Here is a 27,090-nt window from a genome sequence, read left to right as displayed (position 1 = left end):
TCCAGGTTCATGGCATCTCGCTATTTGGGGAGCAGTCAGCTGTTACTATTTTCTGCGGGACACTCAGGTGTCTTTGGAGAGCTGTACTACTCCTAATGGTTGTTGCAGAGTTGTTACTCCCAGCCTCACAGTAATCTGTACTTTTTCTGCAGCTCCAGACCTTTCCTCGTCATTCATGCCAGCAATATATTTTTCACATTAATGTTTAGTCCTGTTTCCTATTGCCAGGGCTTTTCAAATCAAGCTAGCCCATCCTTCTGTCTTTGCTGCTCAAAGCTCATTCACCTGCCTTGTTTTTTCCTTTCATTTTTAAGATTATCCTGAGACATTAATGTCACACAAAAAGCTCGGACAGAGTCAGAGATACAAATCTGGGAAGACCAGTCTTACACTGTAACCACGAGACCAGCCCACCCCTTGACACCTCTCAGGGTCAATGGCACTTTAATCTACCACAGTTATTTTGCTTCTTAAACAATCTACTCAAATTCCTATAATACAGAATAGCAGATTTAATGAGCCTGCAAACTCCTACTGAAAAACACATACACAAAAAAATAGGCAGGTTTTCCAGCACCAAACATCTATTTGGTAAATAGAGGCAAACCATTTTTCCCTTATTCAGTAACTAAAAATTATAGCATACAGGCTAATAATAGCAACCTAGCAATTTTTATTTTCATGCCATATGTTTTAGGTTATCAGCTGCACTTTGCATCTGTATTTTCAATTGTCTAAGAGCAGAAGTGACATCTTCATTTGGGAGTACAAAAATCAGGTCTTTTTTGGAACAAAATCCTTTACCCACAAAGCCTTCTTTTCACTTAGATTTTGAGCTGTGTTCAATTAGTAGCAAGTTAGATAAAACCAAATATACCATATATTTATGTGCAGGCTTCTGTGAAGGCTAGTTTGTGTAAATAAGGCTTGATTATATCACACAGCTTATGAAAGCATCAGAATAATACGATGCATTACTGATGGCCAGTTTCCTACTTACATTTTCTATGAAGCTAAGCTCCCTTTGGCTTTATGATCTCAACAAGCAAATCTCCAGTTTTAAGTAAACACAGTCTGGTGAAAAGTCATTGTTTGGACAAGAAAGAAAAAATATTCCAAAGGCAGCCCAGTTCTAAAATCTCATCCTCCAAAAACACTACAGGGATGCGACAGAACACATCCCTGCTGCTGGAACCAGAACTCAGAGTGTAAATAACACATCTCATTCATACATCATATTTACGTAATATGTTAGACCAGCAAGCTGCTTCTACAACACAACACTTCACCCGTTAAGATGGAAAAAGTACTTAAAAGATTTCTTTTTATGAGTAAATCCTCAATCTGTTTTAGTTGAAGACACTAGGCTGTGGCTGTAGACAATTTTGTCTTTCTCACAGGTATTAAGCATACTGTGAAGGATTTTTTTTTTAAAGAAGTTACTAATTTCATTTTAAAAATCATGACTATCAGGAATGGAATATAATTATTACTCCATTTAAAAGGTAACATCTCTTTATATTTAAGATCACAAAGTTGGCAAAACCAATACTTAAGTAACAGAAGGTGATCATTTGCATTTCAAAATTCATCTATCTTGCTTTTCCCTCAATTAGACCAAAACATGTTGATTCACAGGTTTGTGTGTGTGTTTGTTTCTTTTTTAAACTTATTTATAGAGCAGAATAATGGCCCCCCTGCTAGGCTGGCATTTGCTCAAGTTTCTGTCTGTGTAAATTGAATCTGTTACTGGAATTTTCCCCCCTTCAGAATACCAAGGCACATTAACCAAGAGATAAAGAGATACATTGCTGATACTATCAGCCAACAGGCAGGTGGATAACTAGGGATTTTTTGTTAGTTTTTGTGGGGTTTTTTGGACAAATATGTGATAAGAGTTCTCAGGGGGCATGGAGGGCAAAGGGCTATTTAAACAGAAGTGAATCATTCTCATCTGATCTGCTAATAACTTTGTATTCAGACATCAGCTGCTTAGCATACTTCAAAACATTCAGAAAACAAGATTACTATAAAGAGGAAAGTTAAAGAAAAAAACCCCACATAAACCTCACATTAGTCACCTTAACCGTATTAACACAGCAGAAATTCTCAGTTACAAGTGCTTAATTTCTTCTTTAAAAGCAAATAGGTTATTCTTGGCCAAAACCCCCACAGTTTTACTTGAAGTGGTGTTGAGTTTATAGGGGATGATTTATAATCCATCATTTCCCTTGTGGGTTACAGAAACAACATTTGACTTATCATAGGTGAACAGCAAAGATTTAGTTTGGCTGTTAATCAAAGTATAGCACAGGCGCTACTTTTAAGCATCTGCAGATAGCTTTGTTGTTGCAGGACTTGGTTCAGCATGAACTTTTTTTTGTTTTTTTATTGAGTAGAACTATGCAGCAGTAGAGTTATCCAGCTTTACCAACAGATTCAACAGCACTATAACACACCATGACTCTGAGCGTGCGAGTACAATTCTTGATATGCAAATCACTGCAAATAAACCGCATCTTTCGTCTCCAGTTCTCATGTGAAGTTAGGCAAATCAGAGCCAGAAAGTGCAACCGCAAAATCCATTAATGGTGCAATGCCACCTGCCGGCAGGAGTGGAGAAGTGCCGCTCCCTGCAACCCATTTAGCCCTGCGTTCAATTCATGCATAATATAGAACGACAATTTCTATTCCATACAAAATTAATTGTATTGATCGCAGGGCATGGTATACACATTTTTAAACTCTCTCTTCCCTCATCTTTTTGAATCTTCTCCATTTATAACGTTTGCATTTGTTCGATTATTTTATATATACACTGCATAAACTCTGTACGTATGCTGTCACGTTGCCTCTTCTCTTTTTGTAGGATAGCAAGAGCTGAGCAAGTCCTTGCTATTCACCATGGCAAGGATCTGATCGCTGTTTCGGTACCAATACTACCTTGCTTTGCTTTAATACAAGGTTACAACCTGGGGTACCGAAAGCCTCAAATACAAGCCCTAGATCCCGCAAGCAAGCTCCACGTAGTTGGACCCCTATTCTCCCCTGGGTCTGAAAAGCTTCAAAATTAATACTTTATTATCTCTAGCCCCTCCAGGAATTAGATTCTGATATATAAACTGTTGAATTTAGACTTCATGTTTTCCTGCAACCAATAAAGCAATTTAAAATTTAAATATGTCCTCAGGCACTTCACTGCTAAGCATTTTCTAACTTGTGCTGTAAAAAAGTAACACCTGAAACCTCATTCAATTAAGTAGATAAAATTGTTCCAAATACCTTTTTACACCTTTCACATAATGCTGCAATACAACTTCCTACCTATTTTAAATTGAAGATATCCTGCAATCTATTTAAATTTCACATTCATCCTCTCCTTTTTCTGCCTCCCAAATTCGCTCCTCAAAAATCAATGCAGAAAAAGAACTGCATCCCAACACTCATCATCTGTCCTCAGTCTCCAACACCAGATCCTAAAAAGCAGTGGTTTGATAGACATCCTCTTTCTTGCATACTTTTAATGAGTGCATTTAAATAACAAAAAGTTGAAATAGCATAACATAAGACATTATCACACCCAAATCCTATTCTATCCCAAACTCTGATGAAAACACACACCAAGCTAAATCACGGAGACAGAATTCTACAAGGCAAGTTTCACTGTGTCCTTCAGTTAAGTGAGAAAGGGAGAGGGAAGGCTGAGTACCGAAAGGTAGGGCAACACAGCACACAATACTGGAAATATCAGGAAAATTCAAAACAAGAGACTCACTTTGAGTCACTTTATTTAGTCACTGTGTTGCATTATGATAAGAAATCATATGCATTATGATAAGAAATCATAAGACCTGATGAAATTTTGTGAAGATCACTTCTTGACCTCTACAAAACTGCAGCCCTTATTTCAGCAGGAAAAAGCAAGCTGTGAGCAACATTTACAATCCGTTTTAAAAAGCAACGTAAAAATAATTAAAAAAAAAGAAGAAAGAACTTGCCAATTTCTCTTAGTGTACTGAACCGAAGCACAAGTATAATTTCAAAATCCTTATCCCATGAAGGAGCTTGAGGAGCAATTCTATCATGATACAGGGGAGACATGGGTTCCAGGGACATGGTGCACTCCTTAGAATGAAAAATGATCATCCAAATGACATGGGGGAGTTTTCCCCTGTAACATGGGAGTCTAAAGAAAGCCCACTAATATGATTATTTTTTTAATCCTGATCAAAAGTTCTAGAGCAAGATCTACCAGCAGCAGTAGCCTGAAGAAAGCTGCTTTGGACTCAGATAAACACCATTACTGAACGTACAGGTATTAAATCATTGCTTAGAATAGAATGGCACTTGAGTCCAAAATATATTTTGTATTGCTAAGTTATACCAATTATTACTCTCCTATGCAAAAATTAGCATGAAATAGCTATACTAAAATAAGAGCACACTTTGCAGAGATAACACCGAGATCAAGAAATATGAAAGGTAAGAATCATAGAGCAGTATCAATTCAGCCATCTTACATACATCTAATATACACATTTGCGAATTTTCATCTTGTAGCTTGCCAGTTACAGACACACAACACAAACTGCAGCCTGGGGTAAGGCAGAGAGGGTGGAGAGGAAAGGACAACTTCACCAAGAAAAGCCCGGATGGATAGCCCGGATGGATACCACGCCTGTGCTATGAGATGGAAGTAATGATGGTGCAGAAAACTTCACTCTTACACTTGGGGAACTTCTAAATATTATTTCAACTGCTTCCTAAACACTTAATCACTACAAGAGTTGGCTGGCTGGGGCTTAGGGGGCAAAAAAACAAAAAAAAACAAAAAAAAAAAAAACCAAAAAACCCACTTCTCTTTGGATCCTCATTGAAATATAGAAAAATTAAGCTTTGACTTTCACAGCTCATTAACAATGACAGGGTGGGAAAAGGCTGCACTTTTCTTTGCTAGCACCATCTTTGCTGCTACTCAACTAGGAAGCGCTTTGAGGCTGGGTTAGGGAGGCAGGAAAACACCTCTTTCTAGCGGGACGTCACACACATTGGCAACCAGAATGCATTTCTATTTAAGAACCACAAGAATTGCTGGGATTACCCAATTTTCTTGTTCCTGAATAAACACAGGGTGAGGGTAGAATGAAGGTGTTGAGTTTGTTTGATAGGTAAAAAGAATTCTTTTCTGTAATACCTGCCCTTTTGACTTGCACCTGGATAGAAAACATTTTATTTACTATTTATCTCAAAAGGCTGAATTTTTTGTTGTGATCCTACCACCTTTATTCAGAAAGTTCCTTACTGTATTACAGTTGCGGGACTAAGTCACAGAATAAACACCTGATGCCAAACTAAGTACAGAACTCCCATTGCTGGTACCTTTTATTTTAATTTTTTCTAAGCACATTTGCAAACTGTGAGCTTGAGGACTACCTGCACGCCAAGTTGCAATGCCTAGCCAGACCGCAGGCTCAGCAGAAAGAGTATGTTGGCATTTCAAACTCAGAATAAAAAAGAGAAACTGAAAATCTGAATAGTCTTCCAGTAGTCATTTCAACTCTAAAAGTAGGGGGGTTTAAGCTAGCTATGAAATTTTTAAAACATGAAGTTATAAGTAAAAAGACTTGATTTTTGGCTGTCACCACCATTTGACCACTGTATTAACAGAAAAAAAAATTGGAAAAAGGAAAAGGACGGCAAAGTTTCAAGTTCCATCCTTGCTATAAAAACCCAAGAGATATTGATTTTATCACCCTCAGGACTGATGAAAGCAGTTCTAAGAAAACAGCGCTCTAAACTATTTCAAAGCCCACTGTAGCTCATCACAAATGTCAGAGGCATCTCTGAGCCTATTAGGGTTGTACTTTTCAAACTGCTTTTTTATATGTTCTTTGCACATACAAATTTTTGTATTTTTAAGGCTCTTGGTGTCATCTTTTCAGTCTGCCCTTTCCCTTATTTGCTCTTTTCAGTTATCAAGATGTACTCACACATAGCAAATAACTGCAAGAAAGCAAAACATTCCTTAAATTTGCTTAAACAAGACATTCAATACAATTGCACTTTATGGAAATGATCTAACAAACACCACCACAGTTCAACAATAAAGCAGTTATGGGCCCTCTAGCTTTTTAAAGGAAAAAGCAAAGAAAATTCAGATATTGCATGATGTTGAGCTCTATGCTATAAAGGCTCCGTGAGAAAATGAAAGCTGCTAATCTACTTTCCAAGTGAAACATTGTAGGTGATTGCTCTAACCTGGGGCACAGTACATTCTCTCTATGGCATCGTTGTCACAGGAATCTTCAACCTCCCTCCACCTGCTAAAATACGTTAGCTGAATGTGTCCTAAAAACAAAACGACAGGAGAAATCAAAACATTTTTCCCTTCCATTTTCTGCAGAAGTGAACTGTAATTACTCCTTTTGTAGCTAAAAACAGTATCATTAAGAATAATGGCATCATTAAGTACTAGAAGCTATTACTGGGGGTGAATTTGCTGCACTGATAATGAAGCTCTAGACAGGAAATGAAGATACTAATTACAAGATAAAACGCCTACTCAGTTAATTGGAAGCAACAGCGAATAAAAAGAAATGCATTTGCAAAAGTTCCTGACCTCTATCATTCAATAAGATGTTGTTTGGGTTCAAATCACGGCACACAATTCCTTCTCTATGTAAAGCATCAAGGGCTACAACCATTTCAGCTGCCCATCTTTGAATGCAATCCTCTGGGATATAAAACCTGGAGGTTATCGCTAATCTTTCGTCGAGGTCCTGAAAAATTTGATGTATTTCCTTCTCCCCTGCTACTGCTATTTTGTCTTCCCTCTTTGGTGCTGCCTTTTTACTTTCAGCTGCTGGTAACAAAGCCGAGTCCGTTTCCTCTTTCCCAAAGTCTTCAGTTTGATCGGAAAACAGGAATACTGCTTCATTTCTTAACGTGTCTCCATCCAAGCTAACATCTTGAGCACCTGAGAGCGGGCTGGAAACAAATAAACTTTCTTCTTTGCTTGTCACGTTTAAGGAGCAGGCTCCAAGCCCTTGAAACAGAGCCCCATCGTCTGAACTACCTACCTCTTGGTCAGACGTAAAGAGGGTCCCAAGAGCTCCCTGAGTGACACCACTTTGTCCATTTGCTTCCTCGCAGGAAGGCTCACCCAGTTCTGATGCCACATGATTTGGCTCTTGATCAAACACTTTGCATGGCTCTGCAGAATTATTTAATTGTAAGACATCAGGTGTTTCTAACAACTTTACTTCCAACATATCCCTATCAGTTTTTGTAAACTTTGTTGGCCTTGACACTGCTGCCTCTTCCGTTTCATCAGACATACCGGGTAAGTTTATCAGGAGATCAGGCCTTCCTTCATCAATGCTATTTACATCATCAAAAGCAGCATCCTTAAAGGAGATAACTGGCACAGAGTCATTTGAACCCCTGCTTACGGTGTCATGAGCTCCCACACCCATTTTGCTCTCTAGGGCATCCAAGCTGCTGTCATGAACTGGGTCAGAAAACAATGGCTTCAAAGGCTCTGATTTCAGGTTATATAATTTTTCTCCAAAATCAAGGCCCAGGAGCTCACTAGTGCTATCTTTGCTGTCTATCCTGAAGAGTTCCATGGGGCTGTTCTTTGATTTAGTTAATGAGTCCAATATCCTAGTAGGGCTAGCTATTTCTGACTCAGCATCATCAATGAAAACCTTTCGTTCCTGAGATGCCATCTGAGACGTGAAGCTGTCACTGCCAATGACACTGCATTTCTGTAAGCAGCTTCTCCCTTTGGTATTTAGACCTTCGCTCTCCAGTTTAACCACCGATTCCTCATTTAGAGAGCCAGAATCAATTTTTTCTTGCCCATATTCATTGCATAATGTTAAATAACTAGTAGTGCACTCTTCTTCTGAGCTGGATCCTGAGTCCATCCACTTTGAACTCTCTTGGCCATCTTCCTGGTTGCTGCTGTCATCCTGGGAGCTCGGCGTTAGGCTGCTCTTCAGTGGGACCACCTTCAGTGTGCCCTCGCCATAGCTTTCTCTGGAATCAGTGCTGCTACCAATTTCTTTAGGACTAGGTGTTGGCTGCTCCAGGTAAATTTTAGTTGAACTGGATGTTCTGGGTTCAGGAATTTCAAAGCTCTCTTCAGGACTTCTGTTTAAGAACTTACTGACATAAGACCACAGTTTTCCTCCTGCAAGAAAAGAGGGGAGGGGAGAAATCTCTTAATTTCACTCAAAACAGAATTGGTTTCATTACAAAACAGGAAAACACGTTCATTCTCACAATTCACTATACACTATATACTTATGCCCACTGAGCAAGTTGGATCCGCTGCCTCAGGAGGAAAACATTACAGGGAACACAGCTTGCTTTTCAAGCAGATTCCTATTATTAACATAAATAGTTAAAAGAGCTGCATCTGAGATTAAGTTGTTTTGGGTTTTTTCCTGAACTTCAGTGAAGTCTCATTTCAAAGTCTGTCTCAAGTTGCATGGTGGTCACTACTGTCTATCTACTGCCTCGAAAGAAAAAAAAAAAACAAAGCACCTAGGGAAGACCAAATTATTCAGTGCCCATCAGCAGTTCTGCCTGTACCGAATACTTCTGTATCACAGCTCCAAGCTCATGAGCAGCATTAGGAGAGACGGACTAAAAACAAATTAGCCAGTTTGGTAAGGGGAAGGGAATTACCTCATATTAGCAGGATATTTTAAAGATTCATTTCTCTCTTTGAAGTGGGTTTTGTTAGTTAAATATGGATCTAATTCTCCCTTTAACTTCAGAACTCAAGAAAGTTTGTTACACTTTGTTGCATTACACAAGGATTTGTCAATACTCTAAGTTACACTTGCAAACCAGTTCCTTCATACTAAAGGCTCCAAGTTACAGATCCAAAAGTAACAGTTAAATTTAAAAAAAATACAAAATAGGGCTCTTCATGTTTCCAAATATTGTACATATTAAAAAAGCTTATAGATTACAAAACATCGTTTGCACAAAACAAATCAAGAAGTTACTGCCTCTCTTGAACATCCGAAAGAATTTGGCTTAAAGCTAGAAAGCCACCTTTGATAATTTATGGAAAAATGCAAAGTCAAGACATTTCAATTTAAAAGATTGTACAGAAATTCTGGAAAATGCAGGACTTCTAACAAAATCTTTGTAGAAGAAAAAAAATAAGTACCCAGCCCACTGGGAATCTGCAGAGTTTTGACTGGGGTGGGTTTTTTTTTGTTTTCTCTCTTTTTTCTAACTTAGTTTGATAAAACGAAGTTTTATACTTTTCCAGAATACAGTCTTTAATAGTTATTTTTAAACACACTCCATATCAGGCAAAATTCCTTTTAAAAGTACAATAAAAGAAGAAAGTATTTTTCATTGCCTAGGAACAGGTTTTATACATTCCCAGGTATTTCAAAAATAACTTATCAAAGGCAGAAAAAGCTTGATACTTTAAAAATGAATTTGAATAATACAATGTGGAGTTTTCTTGCCCTCCATCCCCCTGGCTAAGACAAGACTTATTTTTGAAGTGGGAAAAAAAAAATCTCATTGGTTGTGGTGAAACTAAGTATATTAAAAATATTATGAGGGAATTCTAACAGCCCGAGTTCAATGGTAAAAAAGACAATTTAAATCTATTAATCCATGTGGTTTCTGCCATAAGCTACAAATGGACTTAGTGAGACAGAGTGACGCTTACCACTTTCTAGAAGGTGATGAGAAAGGATGCAGGTAAATGAGCAGGAGCAAAAGGAAGCAATGCACGTACAGAAGGGAACAAGAACTGCTATGCTGACCACTGTATTGCATAAGCACTATAAATACTTACCCACAGATGCATTCAAAACACCTACAAGCGTGCCATCCCACAGTAGCAAGACATGGGTCATCAGTCACCCCAGCAGAGCAGCAGCCCTCAGCCCAACAAAGCAGGCTGTCTCCCCCGGGCGCGATTGATGCTCAGCTTCCCTGAACACAAGCAACCTGCTGCCCTGCATCGGTGGGACCAAGGGCCCTGGCCCTGCCAGCAGTGCCTGACCAACGGGACCTTGCCTCCATGAGAAGCAGTGAGGCCACGCAGACTCGTTATGATGAGGCCACTTGCCTTAAATACAATGCATTACACAGCTGTGCAGCAGGGCAAAGGCAGAGGCAGGGCACTGCTGTGCCTTCTGAGCCCTACAGCTTGCACAGGATTTCAGAATTACTGGTTTTAAACTGATTTGGTAAAACTAAAATTTGTTCATCCCATAATCGCCAATAATTCTTTTTCTAATGTTACGTTTTCATATTTATTCATGCTTTTGCTATGGAACAGCAGGGAAAGAAAACAACAGAAAAGAGAATGAGAAAGCAAGTGAGAACATACATATTTGTAATATATGTGATAAAGATAGCAGCACAAAAGTTTAATTTTACCCCAAGATTCTAATGGAACAATATTTTTACAATTATTTTTCTTTAAAAATGGAATTAAATTACTTTAAATAAACGGTACTTCCAAAATAACCTTGCCCAATTTATTAACTAGGCATGGAATTATTCAGAGTTGTTTCATACCAAACAATAAAATCTCATTTGACGACCACACCCCTGCTGCATTTAATAAAACACAAAGGCTCCCAATCCCACCTACATTATTTTAAGTAGTACAAGTAAATGCTAAATATTTCCGTCTTCATATTACTGGTGTTCATTATTTGTGCTTCACAAACTTCTTATGAAAACACAAATCTCAGGTTTCAAAGGGTGTTCACAGAACATGACCCATGAAGACCCACATTACATTTTTGCAGCTTTGGCCAGTGGCTGGCACAACAGCACCTCATCTTCCAGGCATGACTTTAATGCAAATAATAGGATCATCAGTCCCTCCTCAGATGCAAGTAGTAAGAGAAGGTCTTTCTAATGAAGGCCTAGGTTGAGCTTTGACCCAGGGATGCAGAAAACTCAAAACCTTATTTCTGTGATCTTTTGTCACCTTTTCTTCCTGTGTCATTACTGGACATCAGGTGTGCTTTTACATGTGACACCTGTACAGCTCTCATTGACCTAAAGGTTTCGTACCCCTCCATTAAGGTAAGAAGGAGCTGTGCTGCCCGGCAGTATGAGAACTGCAACAACTATCCCCATACAACTTAGCTTTTCACCTATAGACAGGTCAAGCTGCTCTCAGGACAACTCCTGTCTTCTGCTCCCTCCGCCTCACTTCATGCAAGATTTCATGCAGCCTCCACTAGATTTTGGGCTCTGCTCAATGTCTTAGTGCAGCTTAAGAAAGAAGGAGACCCAAGAAGGATTAAGGAAGGAAAACAGATGTGTTGATCTCAATCCTTCAAAACCCCACAGAAAAATCACTGGAAGAGTCAAAAAGTTCAGGCTATTTCAATTTCAAATACTTTAGGCAAACCTAGACTTTGCAAGTCACAAAAAAAAAAATCTTTTTATCCTTACAGTATTCAGGAATTAACCACTGTCCACCTGTGAAAACAGACAGAACTGCAACAATGACTCATTTTCTATTTGCAAATGTATTACCATACTTTTTTAATAAAGAAGTTGCTCATTAATAATCACTTGGATTTAGAAATCACAGTGTAAATGACTACTTACTGCAACTCCAATTTAGAGTTAAATGCAAGTAAATGCAAAAAAAAAAATATCTAAATATGTTTACATACAAATATTTCAAGACTGGCCTCCTGGTCAAGTGGAAATACATAAATAAATGCTATTCAATAATTGTGTTCTATAGTGAAAAACAACAATTTTATTCCTTTCTGAAAATGTCCAATCCAGGGTCAAACAAGAGTGATATTTGTATCTGGGTATATAATTATGCCTTTATGAATGACATACTAATAATCTTTCCCCCTCTCCCCATGTGTTGTGTAAGATCAAGAAAACCCATTAGCAAGCCATGCTAATATAGTATCAGGAATCTATAAAAACTAAAATTACAGAAATCAATCCAAACAAGTAAGCTTCAGTCATTGCCAAATAGTCTAACATACTAAATAACTATAAAAGCTACCATTTTAAGCTAAAGTTCATTAGTGCTTAATACAATTTCAGAAGTACAGTATTAACATAACTAATTATTAAGATTATTTTCTTCTACCATGAATTGACTCTACAACCAGTCTAGCTCGCTCTTTCTGGTTTTATTAGGACATGAAAATCACCAAGCTCTAGATTCTTCTACATTTATTCAATGTAAAATTACTTATTAGAATTGCCTTGCTTAACTGCGTTTCCAGCACTCTGGAGGTTATACCTCTGCTTCTAGAAGCACAATCTAAAAAGTTAGTGATCAAAATAATCAACAGGAAATTGCAGCACAAATTAACCAAGTGATGAAGTTGACTAGGAATCTTGTTAGTTCCACAATATTTTTACATTCTTTCAAACATTTCTGCGTGTTTTTGTTAACGGCACTTGACACAGGAACATCAAAGAAGATACACAGGCTATACAGTACATATCATAGGATGAAATGAAACCTAAAAGATCAGCAAATTTAGTCTCCTAAACATGTTTTTGTTCTAGCCAACAAGCAAAATTCATGACCTGTTGGAGTCTTCTTCACCTGGTGCTCAGACACTTACCAGGTCAGCTTGATATCGTGGCAAGACTGGCTGACTAAGGAGACATATTCCAAAATAAATCAAACTTTTGCTAGCTTGGCCCCTGAGTTCCCTCTGAAGGATGATATGCTCCAATTCCTGCAAAACTGGAATGCAGCTAAGAATACAGTAACCACAGTATTTAGGAAATCCCAAACAAAGTCAAAGTGAACAATCCAGGCTTCCAAATCACTGTGATCAGATAGGGAAGAAAAACACTGTACTGAAAGACATCTGCTTGAATTATTCTCCAAAACCAGGCCCAGCTCTCTATATCACTGCACAAGAATTCATTTATGGCCAGGAGTACCAATCATGCACCTCATGCAAACTAATATTCTTCCTTGCTAGAAAAAGAAGCACCTTTCGGTTTTCCTGGAATCACCGTCCTCCAGGTTAATACACAATGCGTAAAATTATGCTTGTACAGTTTCTTGGCCAGAAGGAAACCAGGCATGTAGGCACTACCATGATACGTTCCACAGCATCCCAACAGCAGCCCCAGTGGGCTTGCAGCGTACACACGAACTGGAAGCTAATCTCCAACCTAATCTCTAATGTGACAGTAGTTACAAACACCAGAGCCTTATATACATGGCTGCTTCCACTGCCGCTGGTGAATCTCTGCTACAAAGTTTGCTAGTTTAGGCAAAGCTCCCACTTCCCAATGCACTTTGAGCAAAAGCTATGATTTCAAAGCCGCCTCCTGAAAAAGTCACTTGCCAAGGACCATATCACCTTTCCTACATTTTCCGATTGCTGTCGAATATTTACAGCTAGTACTATCTCCTTTCCTAACAACAAATCCCTAGCTCTGCAAGCCAGAACGCTACCGTGTTGTTGTCTATCAATTCCTGTGAGCAGCAAGCCTCTTCAGCATGAAGTTTCTTGAGTGCTCTCCAGATTGATAGGAAATCCAGCTTGTTTATGCTTAAAAGAGATTTGACAGCTTCTAACAGCCACTTAAACTTTGATGTCCCATGGAAGCCCCCCAGCCTATTTTTGAAGCATCTGTTTCTAAAATTTCTGGAGTTAGTAGTGCCAAGAAGAAGCGAGGCCTTATTAACATCAGATTGGCTCTCTACCACACTAAAATTTGCCAAGTGCTTTCCAACAACACTACAAGATAACTTCAGGGACTTTTGTGTTTCTAAGATACCCTTGAAGCCTCCGTGGCCATGAGAAAAGCCTGTAAGAGAACCCAAGACCTCACTCACCAATTCTCAAGCATGCAATGGCATCATAATTTACCAAAAGAAGGAAAAAAAAAAAAAAGTCTTCATCTTGAGCAAGAGTCTGCAGTCAAGCTTGCAGAATTCCATACGAAATCCAATAGTGCACAGTTACACACAGTTAAAATTTACTACAAACAGGAACTAGTAAGCTGCTTAGCAAATATATAATGTCTGTACATAACAATAAAACTTTATCTAAATTTGCTATAATTCAAGCCAATGCCCACTTAAATTAATATTTTACCCTTGAACTTCCTGATGGTATGGCTAACATACCTAACAGAGTAAGTCACCATCACTTATAAATTTGACTGGCAGAATCTTCTGTCCTATTGGAATTGAACTACTTGGAGTATGAATGTTAAAAGCATTCATAAAGTCATGGAATAAAATTTCAGAATCTATCGCTCAAAAAGTACTGTCCCAGGAATGTTTTATCCTTTCCCAAAATTAACTAGAAGCACCTCCTCTATTTATATTTGGTCTGAGATGGACAAAATTTTGAGATAGCTTTACCTACAGGGAATCCCAATATTATTATCCTTGTAATATAAAGGATGAGTGCATAAGGCTGATGTGATCAAGACCATCATCAGTGAGGTGAGCAAGATTAGTCCCCGCATATTGTACAACATAACTTTAGCCCTACTTTTATTCATGTTTTATTCATGTAGAGCTAGAAAATGAGGCCTTTCTCCCGAACCAGCAGTGGTCTCCTGGGAGAAGGTGAGGTGCAGAGGCCATGCAGTTCTAGAAGCAACACAAAATTACTGCCCCAATTAGGGATTTGGGATCAGGTCCTACACCTGCAATACACGTTTTACATGCATTATTGGGCAATTTACTCCTCACCTTGTACCCCAGCTACCCCTCTTTAGAACAGAATATATCACTCCTTTTCCTCTCCCTTTGCCTGTTCCCCAGACAGTAAGTTCATGAAACCAGGAGACCATCCTTGATGAAATCCATAAAGAGATCTACCTCGTTAATTCCCCAACAATCAGGGAAAAGTCCTTATAGCATATTATCATTTTTGAATGGTTTGCAAAAAAGGATAGAGGTGAGAGGTGAATCCATTTCCAAACTGCTTGCTGCTTTATCAGAAGATGAGGGAAAACCCTATGCAGTTTATAACTTCTATTCACAAGTGTCCAAGTCAAGTGAACCCACGTACCATGCATAACCAACAACAGCCCTTGCACACCAAAATCCCTTCTGGACCCTGTAGCTCTCCTTCTCCCCAGAACAGCCTGCCAGTCCTCCATCCTCTCTGCAATGCTCCCCAGGCCTTCCCACACTCCCTACCCCCTGTTCCTCTTCAGAGCTCTCCCTGTAGAAAGTACTCGTACCTCTCCCAGCTCCACCTCAAAATAATCCACCTCCCTGCCACGTCTCCTGCTCCCATGGCTTTGACCCGCAGCTTGGAGAAAGGCACCATGAGCTGTGGCTGCCCCCTGGTACGTATGTGCTGCCTGGCCAGCCAAGATGAGGATACTTAACGAACACCACCTTCACTGTCGGCATATCAAACAAACGGTGTGGGGTGCTGCACAAGGCTGTGTGTTGCACAAACCTGATTTGGAAGGCACTCAGCAAATTAACAATCCTTCCCCCACAGAACTCCAAACATGTTACAGCTGATGTTTGTAAGAGCAAGACATTCAGGCCAAGCGATTTCACTGGATTTCTGACCATGTCAACCCGGAGACAGTCATTCCTTTTTAAAGACAACACCCCATCCACCACAAATGTTAAACTGAGGTTTCTGTTCTTAAAATGAAAGAGCTCTGACTGTGCAATGTCTCCATTTCTCTCACTGTTCTCACAATAAAATTATCACTTCCAGGAGATCATCTTTATCAACTGGTCCCATCAAGCCTTCCTTAAAATCTTTTTTTTCTCCATCTGACCACTACTCCCCTCAAATTCCACTACTTCTTCACCCAGTTTTCCATCTGTTTTGACAAGGAACACTCTTCCCGAAGAGAAGAGCAAAACTGTAGGTCTTCAGAGCTTGCAGAAATATTAGGAACACTTTTTATAGCATGATTTTATCCTGTCTCTAATACTTTGATTATGCTAGTCTTAAGGGCACGTGGTATCTGACAAGGGTCATGGGTGGGTTTTTTGCTTGCTTTGGAGTTTGCTCTAGGTTTTCTTTTTTAAATATTATTTCTCCAAACAAAATGTACCAGCTTATGTGGAAACTACAGTTCAGGTGATGAGTCTCCAAGTTATTCTGCTGAATTACACACACCTCAAGAAAAGTAGCATTGTACAAAGCCGCACTGTAAACCCTCGAGATCACCATCAGGCAGTACTGTAATGTGAGGCTTTTCTTCATGCACCACTGCTCATGGCAAAAATAAGTCACACACAGCAGAAATAGTCATTCGTGTTGTGAAGTTAACTTTAACTGGCCTCGTGACAAATTGCTCACGAAAAAGCAAAAATCCAAGTTATTAGGAAAAAAAGAAATAATATTCAATTTAATAAAATTATCTTTTCTATCAGTTAGCTTAGTTCCTTTACATCATCCATTCCAACTGAATTATTAACATTTTACAAAAAGAGAACTTTTAGCTATCCCAAAATTTATATTCTGCACTCATTCTAAACAAATATGGGTAATTACATTTAGGGAATATTTAAATCCAGGTGTTAGACAAAAAAAATCAAGATGTAATTATTTTGTGCCACCTGTTCCCTGTGCATTTAACAGGAATTTTATAAACAGTTTGAAGGCAAAACTCTGTGGTTCTGCTTTGAACTCCTGTGTGATGCCACTAGCTATTTTCTTAAAAATCCAAATCAGAATAACTATGCAATATTAACAAAAAGGCAAATGTTCATGTTTTTTAGCAGAGTGTTATTAAATCCTTGTGTAAATACTTGTCATTTTAAGATGCTAAAAATATTTACTAGCCAAAGTTTATAAAAGTAGCCAAAGACTTTATCTCTGAGAGATGACTGTAAATAACTGCAGACAGTTGTTACAGTCAAAGCACTCACTCTCCTGTAGAAAATAAACAGTTGGAAGCTTTTAATATTGCTACAAGTAGCCGATCAGGATTTGAGGCCATTTGAAGCAAGAATCAGATCCACCACGGAACGAGGTGGGAAAAGGAAGAGGGACAGAGAATGGGAGTGGAGTGTCTTACATGACTCCTCTTAGGCACACTAAAAGTATTCTAATTAGATGTATAAGAGATTAATTTGACAATTAAATGTACCATTGATTAAAACTTAAACCTTTGACTTTTTTCAACAATATACTTATAACAAGAGACAAACCTTCTGCATGCTGTAACACGAGAAAGACAGACTCCTCAGAGATGATGTACTTGTGCAGACACACCATGTTGGGCACACAGCGGGGTATGATGGTCGTTCTGCTCCTGCTGTACTCACTACTTTTCCTTAGACCCTGACAGAGAACAAAAAGGTCAGTTGTACCCTCAGTTGCCTTTGGAGCCTGCTGTGCTCTGTGTTTATCAACCAAACTAATCTATCCGAGTTACTCTGGGCTTCAGAGAAACCACTCATCTGCTGCTCTATGCCCCTCGGTCCCCCGAGGCTGTGCTGATGGCATCTGGCGCATTTCCAGAGAACAGAAGATGGCACAAAGCTGCCATTAAAATCAATTACATGGGTCAATGTTTTTATTAGAATCTCTCTCAAACTAAGTCATCAGGATGACACTCAGTTATTTCCCTGTGACCTTTTTTTAAAATTTTATTTTTGTGTGTGACCAAAAGACACTATTAAAAAAAATTCAATTCAACTTCTAAAGACAAAAGAATGCCTTAGCCTTACAGGTAATCCTTACATTTCCATTGTATTTTACTAAAGACAACAACCGCAACAACAAAAAGGAAAGGAAAGGATTAGTCTCCTTGAGAGGTAATGATTTTTGGGAAGTAGCACACAGATGAAGTTGCCAGAAGTGAAAAAATTGACGTGGTTGGGAGAAAGGGAGGGTAGAGAGAAAGAGAAAGAAAATAATTATGTCAATAGTGTGACCTATTACAATATTGATAAACATAAGCAGTTAAATGGGAAATTCAATGTTACCCTATCTGCCAGTAGATAAAGTGAGGTTCTAACATACAATAATTCACAAGTAAACCTTTCTGAGGGACAAACTGGTTTTCTGTTCCCTGCACATACTTAAGACAAACAATTTCAAAGGCCAGACACACAAAGTTAAGGCAGGCTTGTAAGCCAACCCTGAAGTGAAGTTACAAAATGTTAACAACTAAGTAGAGCTCCATGTTTGGGGGACGGTTTTCAGCCTGCCCTCCCATCAGCAGTGGAATTCATGTCAAGGGGAACCTGAAATAATGGCCCTGATAACAATACTCATACTAAACTAATTCTCAGCATCACAGATGCTCCGAGCATATTGGGATCTTGATCTGAGCACTTTCTGAAACACAAAAGAGTAATGTGAAAAATTGTATTATGACCAATTAGCTATTCGCTAATTCGATTGTTTAGTAACACTAAATTCAGTTTTCACAGCCTATTGATGTAAAACATAGCAAAGCAATTCTGAGTAAGACCAGCCGTCCATTTCATCCAGAATCCACTTTGGCCAATATCACATTCTTCAGCTACGGGAAGACCAAACACGTTAAGTGTTGTGGATGTACTTGGACTAAGGAGAATTTCCACCTTCAGCAGCAGCCTGTGCATGTCCTGAGCCACCAGAGCTTTACAGATGTTTTAAGCAGCACATTGAAACTATGATTCTTTACTGAAGCCTGTTAAAGTGTTGGCCACAATAACCGGTGGCAATTCAAGTGAGTAAACCAGCACATCAGAGCACTAGAGACATTACAGAGAAAGGAAGGGAAAGCAACTGAATGCCAACAAAAAGAATTTCAGTGTGCTTAATAGGGATATATGTATTAACATAACAATATAGCACAGAGATAACTCTATACATTAGATGCAAACTGGTCTTTTTGTGGTGGTGTAATTTAGGAGACCAAACTGTTTAGAGGAGTAATAAAAGACTTTACTCACCTTCAGTATAAAAGTCTGCTGTGTTCTAGTGTCCATTACAAGCAGGACCTAAGCAAAAAGTATTCAGGGAAATATTTAAGATTCACACGACTAAGTTAACAAAACAGTTCTTAAATCTGATGTTGAATATTCTTACAAAGGAAGTAACCTGATTCCCAATCAGCTAACTTAAACAATGAATCCTAACTTGCTAACAGAAATAACCAGTACTTTGTAAGTACAGCAATAACCTAGCAGAACCTAATTTACAGAAATGCAATGATAACAACACAATGAAGCACTAAGAGTAACCTTCACATAGCATTATAGTCTTATGTCACTTCACTTAAATTCACTGTACCTACCTTCCTAGTGCAACATTTTCCCCATCACGCTTCCTATACGTCAAATGTGTTGCCTACCAGTGGGTTACCAAAGGGATTTTTTATGTTGGTTTTTGAGGTTTTATTCTGGGTGGCTACATACCTGCTTTCCAGGAAGCTAAACTAAAAGCTGGCCACACACATGCTCAGACCATTAAAAAAATGTTTTATCAACTGTATAGTCACTGCTGTCTCATTCCTTCACTGCATTTTTGCTTTGTAGCACTCGTAAGCCACAACAGAAATGGCTGCAAAGAGGTCTTTTCGTGCTACTGTAAACTAGCATTAAGATAAGAACAAAAAAAAAAGAGGTTTATTTAGGGAGAAGAGAGTAGATGGGTTTGCTGCAGAGAGCTGCAGAGAGCATCTCTGTTATGAGTGCATCACCTCTGCTGAAAGCACTTTAAAAACAGTATAGGGATGAGAGAAAAGGACTGAATAACAACCACTATCTTAGCAAGCTCCATTTATTTGTGTGTTGAAAACAAAACAAAAATATATATGTGTACATATATTAAGGAAACTGCATCTCTGCATGTCCATCTTCAAACCACCCTGCTCAGGAATTAATTGATTTCAAACTCCAAGAACATGGATGCACTGGGAAAGGACCAGCTGCAAGACAGCCACACGAGAAGCACAAGGCCAACCCTCCGCTAAGAACAAGGGTGTGCACTCACTGTTTATTTACAATAGAGGTTGTAAACTTCCAGTATAAATACTCACATACAGTTAATACCAAAATATTTAGGCTGCAAAATCAAACCCCTAAAGGGCTGCAAATGTCAGCACTGCAGTCACCAAACTTCGAGTTCAACAGACAAGATGCAGCAATGCCAAGTCAATAGACAAGATGCAGTGAAGACCAAGTCAGCTCACATCAAAAAAGACTTCGCACAGGGGAATGACGTGCCAGGAGTAACACAGAGGTGGATTCACCAGGTGACAGGAGAACAACACAGCGCACTGTCTCCCCATATCTCCCTGCTGTGTGGGGCAGGCATGCAGTCATGCCCTGCTTCTCTGAAAGGGTGAAGTCTACCAGGCTGACATGCTGACGTTCCCCACGCCAAGGGAACTGTGGAAAGAGCCATCCTGGGCAGTGCCCACAGCAAGGCGAGGTGGAGATGTGCAAAAGGCCCAGGCAGCTGGGCCAGGAAGGGGAGGTCTCAGGGCAAGGTTGTGCCGCCTTCCCCCAAGCAGCGGCTGCAGCAAAGCAACCCTTACTCTTTGGGCTAGCCGCATTCTAAACACTGCCCTTCATCTCTCCCCATCGCAGCCCTGAGCGTCTCAAGCAAGAGGAGGAAAACTGGAGTCTTTTCTAATAATTTCTCTTCCACCACATTTCACCGAAAGAAATAAAGTCACAGATGCCTCTCCACCTCAACCCTTTTACCACAGTTGCACACAATTTTAGAAGCTGTTCTGTATCTTCTGGCAAAAAAAGCATCAATAGAAGTTGGTGTTACTGAGATTTTTTGACAAAGCAATGACACACAGTTCCTATGTCAAGGGCACGGTAAGGAAAGGCAAATGTCCCCAGGTCACAGTCTGCCAAACAACTTTTTCAGGCCTCTTACCTGGGGCTTCCAGAAACAGTGGAAACCAGTTGAATAAATAACAACTGTAAAACTGGTTTTTGTTATCCTTGCTTAACCAAAAGTTGCAAAACTAAAATTAAAAAAAAAAAAAAACTCAAACAAGCAAACAATAAAGGAAACTAAAAGAACAAGAGAAAAAGAAAAGCCAGTTTACAACAGGTGCCAAAAGAAGATAAAACTGGTTTGGAAAAAAACTATGTATTTACAATCACTTTCCTTCTTCTCCCAAGTTTGTTTGTAACTAGACACTGTTCACATTGAGGCAATAAATACAAGAACATATGTGATTTTTTTTTTTTAATGTGCCCTTTGACTGTCAATATCTCCCAAACAGGTGTTGGGTAAATGATTATAAATTGGCCTCTGGATACACCTCTTCAACTGAGCCGTACAGGACTGGCGATAATATAATTAGACCTAAAAACATCAGGCTGGTGAATGCTTTCCATCTGTTTGGCAATAATGTTTAGTTAACAATAGTCTTTAAAAGAAGCACCTTCAACTTCAGTTCTTAAAGTTATTTATAGGGCCATTCTTAACACACCAGCACTCTTGCTAACAAGAGCTTTAGCCACTTGGAAATTATTAGCCATACGGCTGTATATGAAAAGGAATGGCAGCATTTAACATCTGTATCTCTCCAGATTTACAAGCATCAACCTCATTTAAAGTCATTTCTTAATGAACAGTTCCACGGTCTGTATTAATATTATAGTTGCATGCACAAAGATCATAAGGAGCCAAACATTTTTTTAATACCAACAGTAGGCCAATCAGTAATGAAGCTGTCAGCATAAAGGACAGAATAATAGCTTCTTTAACCCTCAAACAGGATTTGTTCATTTGTAGAGTAGAAGACACCAATTTAAAAACTGCTCATGGGTTTGCTCACCTTTATAAAGACAAAAATCTAATTTGGTACTAATTTGATACAATTGTCTTTCCAATAAAAGGCTCCTAAAGCCATCTTTTATTCCATGATAAAACAACTGCTATAACTAAAACTGTCATGAAATAATTACCTTTGATAGCATACCTTATTGCACAAATACAATTAATGTATTCCTCTCTTTCATTTTTCACACTTGCTTATCAGCACTGCATTAGCATATGGTGTAACAGAACAGATTACTGAGCCCGAGCCCTATAACACAACATATAGAATGACTACCACTAACACGAATAAAGCAGACAACGGGTCCCTTTAGGGCTAGCTTCATCTGTTGTTGTATCACAACACCAAAATGAAAGTAGCAGCTACAGTTTTGTAACTGCAACAACAAATAATACTTGTGAGCCTTTGCGATTAACCACCTAGATGGATGTAACCAGCTTCTTTTTCCTTCCCATCAAGCATCCCCAGTGATGATCATCTAAATTCTTTTCATTTCACAGAAAATTATTTCTTTTCTGATTCAATACCAACCCTTCTGCACGACTGTTTACCTCAAAAGGGACTCCAGGAAGAGCCATAAAAATAATTTTAGGAATTCACCCAGTGATGCTCCATTTGGCCCTGGCAGACAGCAGCTTCATATGGCCACACCAAACCAAAAACCTGCTTCAAGGGGAGGCAGCCTGCGTGCACATTACAAAAAGATGGTTTTAACTAGATTCACACATATAATTAAAGGACTACATAAATTAATAAATCATTGCCAGAAAACTGACATTTCAGGAAGGGATAAGACCAGGAAAGAATTGGTCACAAGTACATTTTCTTTGCTTTTTATCACACACATCCAGAGCAGAGAAAGGTGAGCAGCTCTTGGATGCATGACCAGGCTGCTGCAGAAGTAGTACATAACAGTATGCCTGCCACTGAGCCAAAGGCCAACTTATTCTCCTCACCTCATGCTTTACAGCCAGTTCCTAGACAGTAATGCTATCCCGAGCCTTTCCTGTTTGCATTCCTTCACACTTCTCTCCCATTGCAAAAGTGAACGCTTCAGTAATTCTCTTTCTAAGATTTCTTTTTAAAATTCAAACTGACAAGTCTGCACCCTAATAGCATGATGGGACAAAACAGGATTCCATATAGCATTCCCTATCGCGTAACTCAGGTCCTCCTCAGAGCAGATCACACAGAGATGCATTAGACTAGGTTGCTTCTAGCTCGCATAAGCTGATGAAACCTGTTTCACTGATGATGACTACGGTGTAACTTGCAATATGTAATATCTCCTAACAATGAGCTGTCAACTGTAACATTCAGCATCGTATCTCAGAGGGGAGGGAGAAGAATGCACAGCAGGGCATTCCTGGGCACTGAGCAACTAGACTGTGACACAAAAGAGACAAGGCAAAATCCTATTTGTAATACTAATGTACGAACACAGTCAAGGTCTACATACCACACTGGCTTTTACAGCACTGTTGCTTACTCGTTCTTTCTCTATTTTTTCTGCGTTGATGACAACCTTAACGTGGCCAAAACCACTGACAAGCAAATAGCAATTGCCACAAATAAATACATAATGTAAATAAATGTCTTCAGCAGCACAGACATCCCTATTTTGTACAAGCACTCAAGCTCTCAGGCACATCCCAAAAAACAGCAGCACTGCATGACAGCATCTCGGTAAAGTGGCAGATAGCAATACCCCTCCATGATGCCAAACAGGATTTTCTACTTGTGGTTTGTTTGTGTTTTTTTTTTTCCCCTAAGTCAAGGGTTAATTCTGATGCTGACAGCAGCTACTTAAAAAAATTAGCTTCTTAGATTTGATTTACAGTGTATCCAACAGCTTAGTGAAAATAAATTAAATTCAATTCAATATAGTCAGTACAATTAATTGGAGAAAAATAAAATAAAACCTGCCTGGTAAATAACCATAGTCTAGTTTTAAGAAAACAGTTAATTTTAGGATCCTTTAAATGCACAGAAATTAGCAAATGTTTCAGTATGCTAATTTTTTTTAATTAAAAGATATTTCTGCAGTAAAAGCTCTTTCATATGCACTACTGATTCTTCATCAAACGTTAAGTTTCCAACTTAACACCAGTATAGCCGGTGGCAGCCTGAAGGTTTACCATCTGCTGCCACCCAAAGTCACGGTGGCCACCTTCAGAACATATGCATCAAAGCCCTGAGATAAGAGACTGAAGGAATACTGCAGAAGTCAGCATAAGGGGAATCACAAACCCAGAGGCAGGCAACAGGCAAGTCACCAGGAAAAAAGAACGTGGTGAACCATCAGTCACCCTACTGAGCACCCAACCAAGGTCACAGGGGACAGCACTGGAAGGACTAAGGACTGCTCTAAACGCACTGCTCTCCTGCAGGTGGCTTTAACATAAACGCAGTCCGCAGTCCTCTATCACACCGCAGCCGTCTGCTTCCCCAGACCCCCTTGCTTTTCTGGGGTTTTTTCCTCTCCCTTCCCCCACCACCCAGCATCTAATACTGATTTTTTCCAGCCTCCACACTCTCAGGACATAGTGCAGAACATACCTGTGCTTTTTATCTCCTTGAGGAGGTTTTAATACTGATCAGAATAAACACCTCAAAACACATTTGCTTACAAAAACGTGGCTTTAAGTTCACTAACACAGGTTGAAAAATAGCTTGTGTCTGATCAAAGAAAACAGAATAGGATGTCTTACTGCAGTACCAGATACCAGAAAGGTTTTGAAGGCACACCAGACCTAACAGATTACTTTAAAAACAGCTCCATTTTGTTATTAAATTGCTGTTCTACACTGAAAACACATCACCAGTAGCTACGTCACCAGTGGGCCATCTATTAATTCCAGCCCTTATCTGCTGAACACACCCTTATCATAGGATCAATTCTGTAGCAAAAGTCCTACAAACTCAAAGATGTTTCAGATGATCACCTAGGATTTTTCTCCTTGCATTTACCTCACCATTTGGAAAATTCCATTACAGGTAGTGACAAACAACCAGGAACAAGCTGGTCACCTGATCCTAGCTTGAGTACTTGGGACTGCAAAAAAACCTTAGTAGCGGCTGGCACATGGCTGGGTGCCGCAGTCAGGGCACAGCTGAGGTGATGAGGCAGAAGCAGGCATGCAATTCCGCCTGTTCTCCTCAGCTATGCCGGCTGTCAAGGCTACCAGGATTAAAAGATCTACTTAACACAGATTTATTCTTGTCACTTTTCAGATTACACCACCCAGACTCTCGCTCGTCTCCCTCTGTTGTTATAAAAAGAGATTACATTTGGCTAATATGCATGAAAAATACGATTATTGCTTAGTCTTGTACCTGTGCAATATGAATTATCTTCAGTTTGGAATTACTCTTCCTTTCAAACTATTATTCTAAGGAACTTACAACTCATATATTCTATGACTTGCAATAATAGTGTACTTAAAAGACAAATTGTGCAACTTTAAATAAGGCAAATGCTAAGAAAGTATCCTATATTCAAGTTCAATTTTTTACATACTTTTGGTTGGTAACAGAGAGGAAAGCCCACTTCCTGCGAGCAAACTGAAAACCAGGCAATAAATGACAAATGGTGAAATATTACCCTAGAAAATGTATCTGTCAGGTTTTACTAGAGAATGGTTTACAGTACGAAATGCCACTCAGCATCACAGTAATTCTGGCACTAATTATGTCTAAGCAACTTAGTAATAGTTAGGAAGACAAATAATTTTGGTTTAGAAGAAAATATCTCCATAAATTATTTATTCCTGCAGGCCAGAAGATACATATAGTTCAGCCTGTACTGAAATATTCAATAATTTCATTTCTATTTTGTGAAGGGAAGGGCAAAATCTGCACTACTTTACACAATCTTAGGACTGTTTTATGTCAGATGAAACAAAACATTCACTGAAGTCAAAATAAATTTTAGTGAGTCAAACAAGAAGGAAGCTAGAGAGAGAGACTAAGGGTTACAACAACAAATCACTCAGAAATGTTCAGACTGATATAAATGGAATGACTTCAGGAAAACAAGCAGCAGGTGTTTAAGAGCAGGGAAGAAGGGACAGGACTCTTTCTAGCTGAGAGAGAGATCATGTTTTGAAGTTAACCTTTTAAACTTTAACCTCACCTCAAAATAAAATGATGAATATTTAAGTTTCTAACAAACACTAACATTCATGTACAGCCCACACACTGCCATAAAAAGAGCCCTTTTCTCCTATCCTCTGATTAAATTTCATTAAAACTAACCATAATCTTGATAAATTCAACTAATGGTCTGCAGATTATGCATGCAAACTCTACACATATTCTATATACTTCTGCTTTTTGGCACCTTCACTTATCAAGCAAACAAGGAGTAAGCACACTTTCTAAATAATGAGTAATATTGATTTGGTACTTCTGCATATTTCTAAGGTCAATTCATCAAAATGTACTACCATCCGGGTTACGACTTCTCACAATTGCACAACAGCCACAAAAAATAACCTGTACTCAAGATCAACAGAATGGCTTCCATTTCTACAGAGAAGTCACCTACCTCTAGAACCCTCTTCAGAAACTCCCAGAATAATTTTAGCAAGGCCCTGATGACAGTATTTTACTTTATAAGGTTTCAGATTGTACAACACAGCTTAACAAACAGTGTATTGAACAACAAGCTCAAAGGTACAGACATCTGCAGAAGAACTGATCACAGTCATACCTGTGCCAATACAGACAATGTGGCTTGATGGGGGTCCAGGGGAGGGGATAGAAAAGACATAAAAGACAGTCATTGGTTACAGAGGCACAGTTATTACTTAATGCACTCTCCTTTCAAGATGAATCTTTAAATTGAATGAATCTAAATAACAGAGGGTTCTGAAGAATAAGAAATTGGGTTTGAAACAGCATTGTGAAGGTATCCAGCAGCACCATAACAAAGTCGTTTCTTTAGGGGCCAGTTGTAGCTTCAAAGGAAAGATTTGCCTAGGGCAGAAACTCAGCACAGAATCTGCAACCTTGATTTTTAATTAGGCAAATTTTGAAAGCAAAAATCTTTGCTATTCCAAAAAGAAGTTTTCTACTTTAAGGTATACGAACTGATAAAATAATTGATCATTCTCAGTTGTGGTAACAGTAGCTAGAATACTTAGATATTAGCCTGTTTTAAATGCGGTACCTCTGGTAACATTAACAAGAGCTTTGCTGCCCAATCAGTAGCACCTCAGGGTCCACATCTGCAGGAAAAAAGCCACCTTTATAATTAGATTAAACCTCGATTTTCAGAAACCTACTCACAGGTAGACTCTTCCCATAATAAACACATAAAATACCTGC

At 39.0% G+C, this 27,090-nt stretch overlaps 1 protein-coding gene across 10 annotated transcripts in view; it reads right to left on the bottom strand.

Moving 5' to 3' along the window:
* RPS6KC1 (ribosomal protein S6 kinase C1) overlaps window positions 1-27,090 on the bottom strand; it is a 91,227-nt gene that overhangs the window by 12,866 nt on the left and 51,271 nt on the right. For 9 of the 10 annotated variants that reach the window (XR_005106936.1, XR_005106937.1, XR_005106938.1 and 6 more), the window contains 4 exons: window positions 18,902-18,949; window positions 17,165-17,297; window positions 6,620-8,197; window positions 6,259-6,348 (listed from right to left, as the gene is read on the bottom strand). Coding sequence is in view for 7 of the 10 variants with exons in the window: in XM_037405136.1 (XP_037261033.1) it covers window positions 6,259-6,348; window positions 6,620-8,197; window positions 17,165-17,297; window positions 18,902-18,949 (1,849 nt within the window). In the remaining 3 variants the exon portion in view is untranslated. The remainder of the gene's footprint in view (window positions 1-6,258; window positions 6,349-6,619; window positions 8,198-17,164; window positions 17,298-18,901; window positions 18,950-27,090) is intronic. The other variant, XM_037405138.1, reaches the window with a different exon arrangement.

Source organism: Falco rusticolus, chromosome 12, assembly GCF_015220075.1.
Source record: "Falco rusticolus isolate bFalRus1 chromosome 12, bFalRus1.pri, whole genome shotgun sequence".
NCBI classification, from domain to species: domain Eukaryota; kingdom Metazoa; phylum Chordata; class Aves; order Falconiformes; family Falconidae; genus Falco; species Falco rusticolus.
Note: the sequence above shows the minus strand (reverse complement) of the source record. Positions and strands in the feature narration are given on the sequence as shown.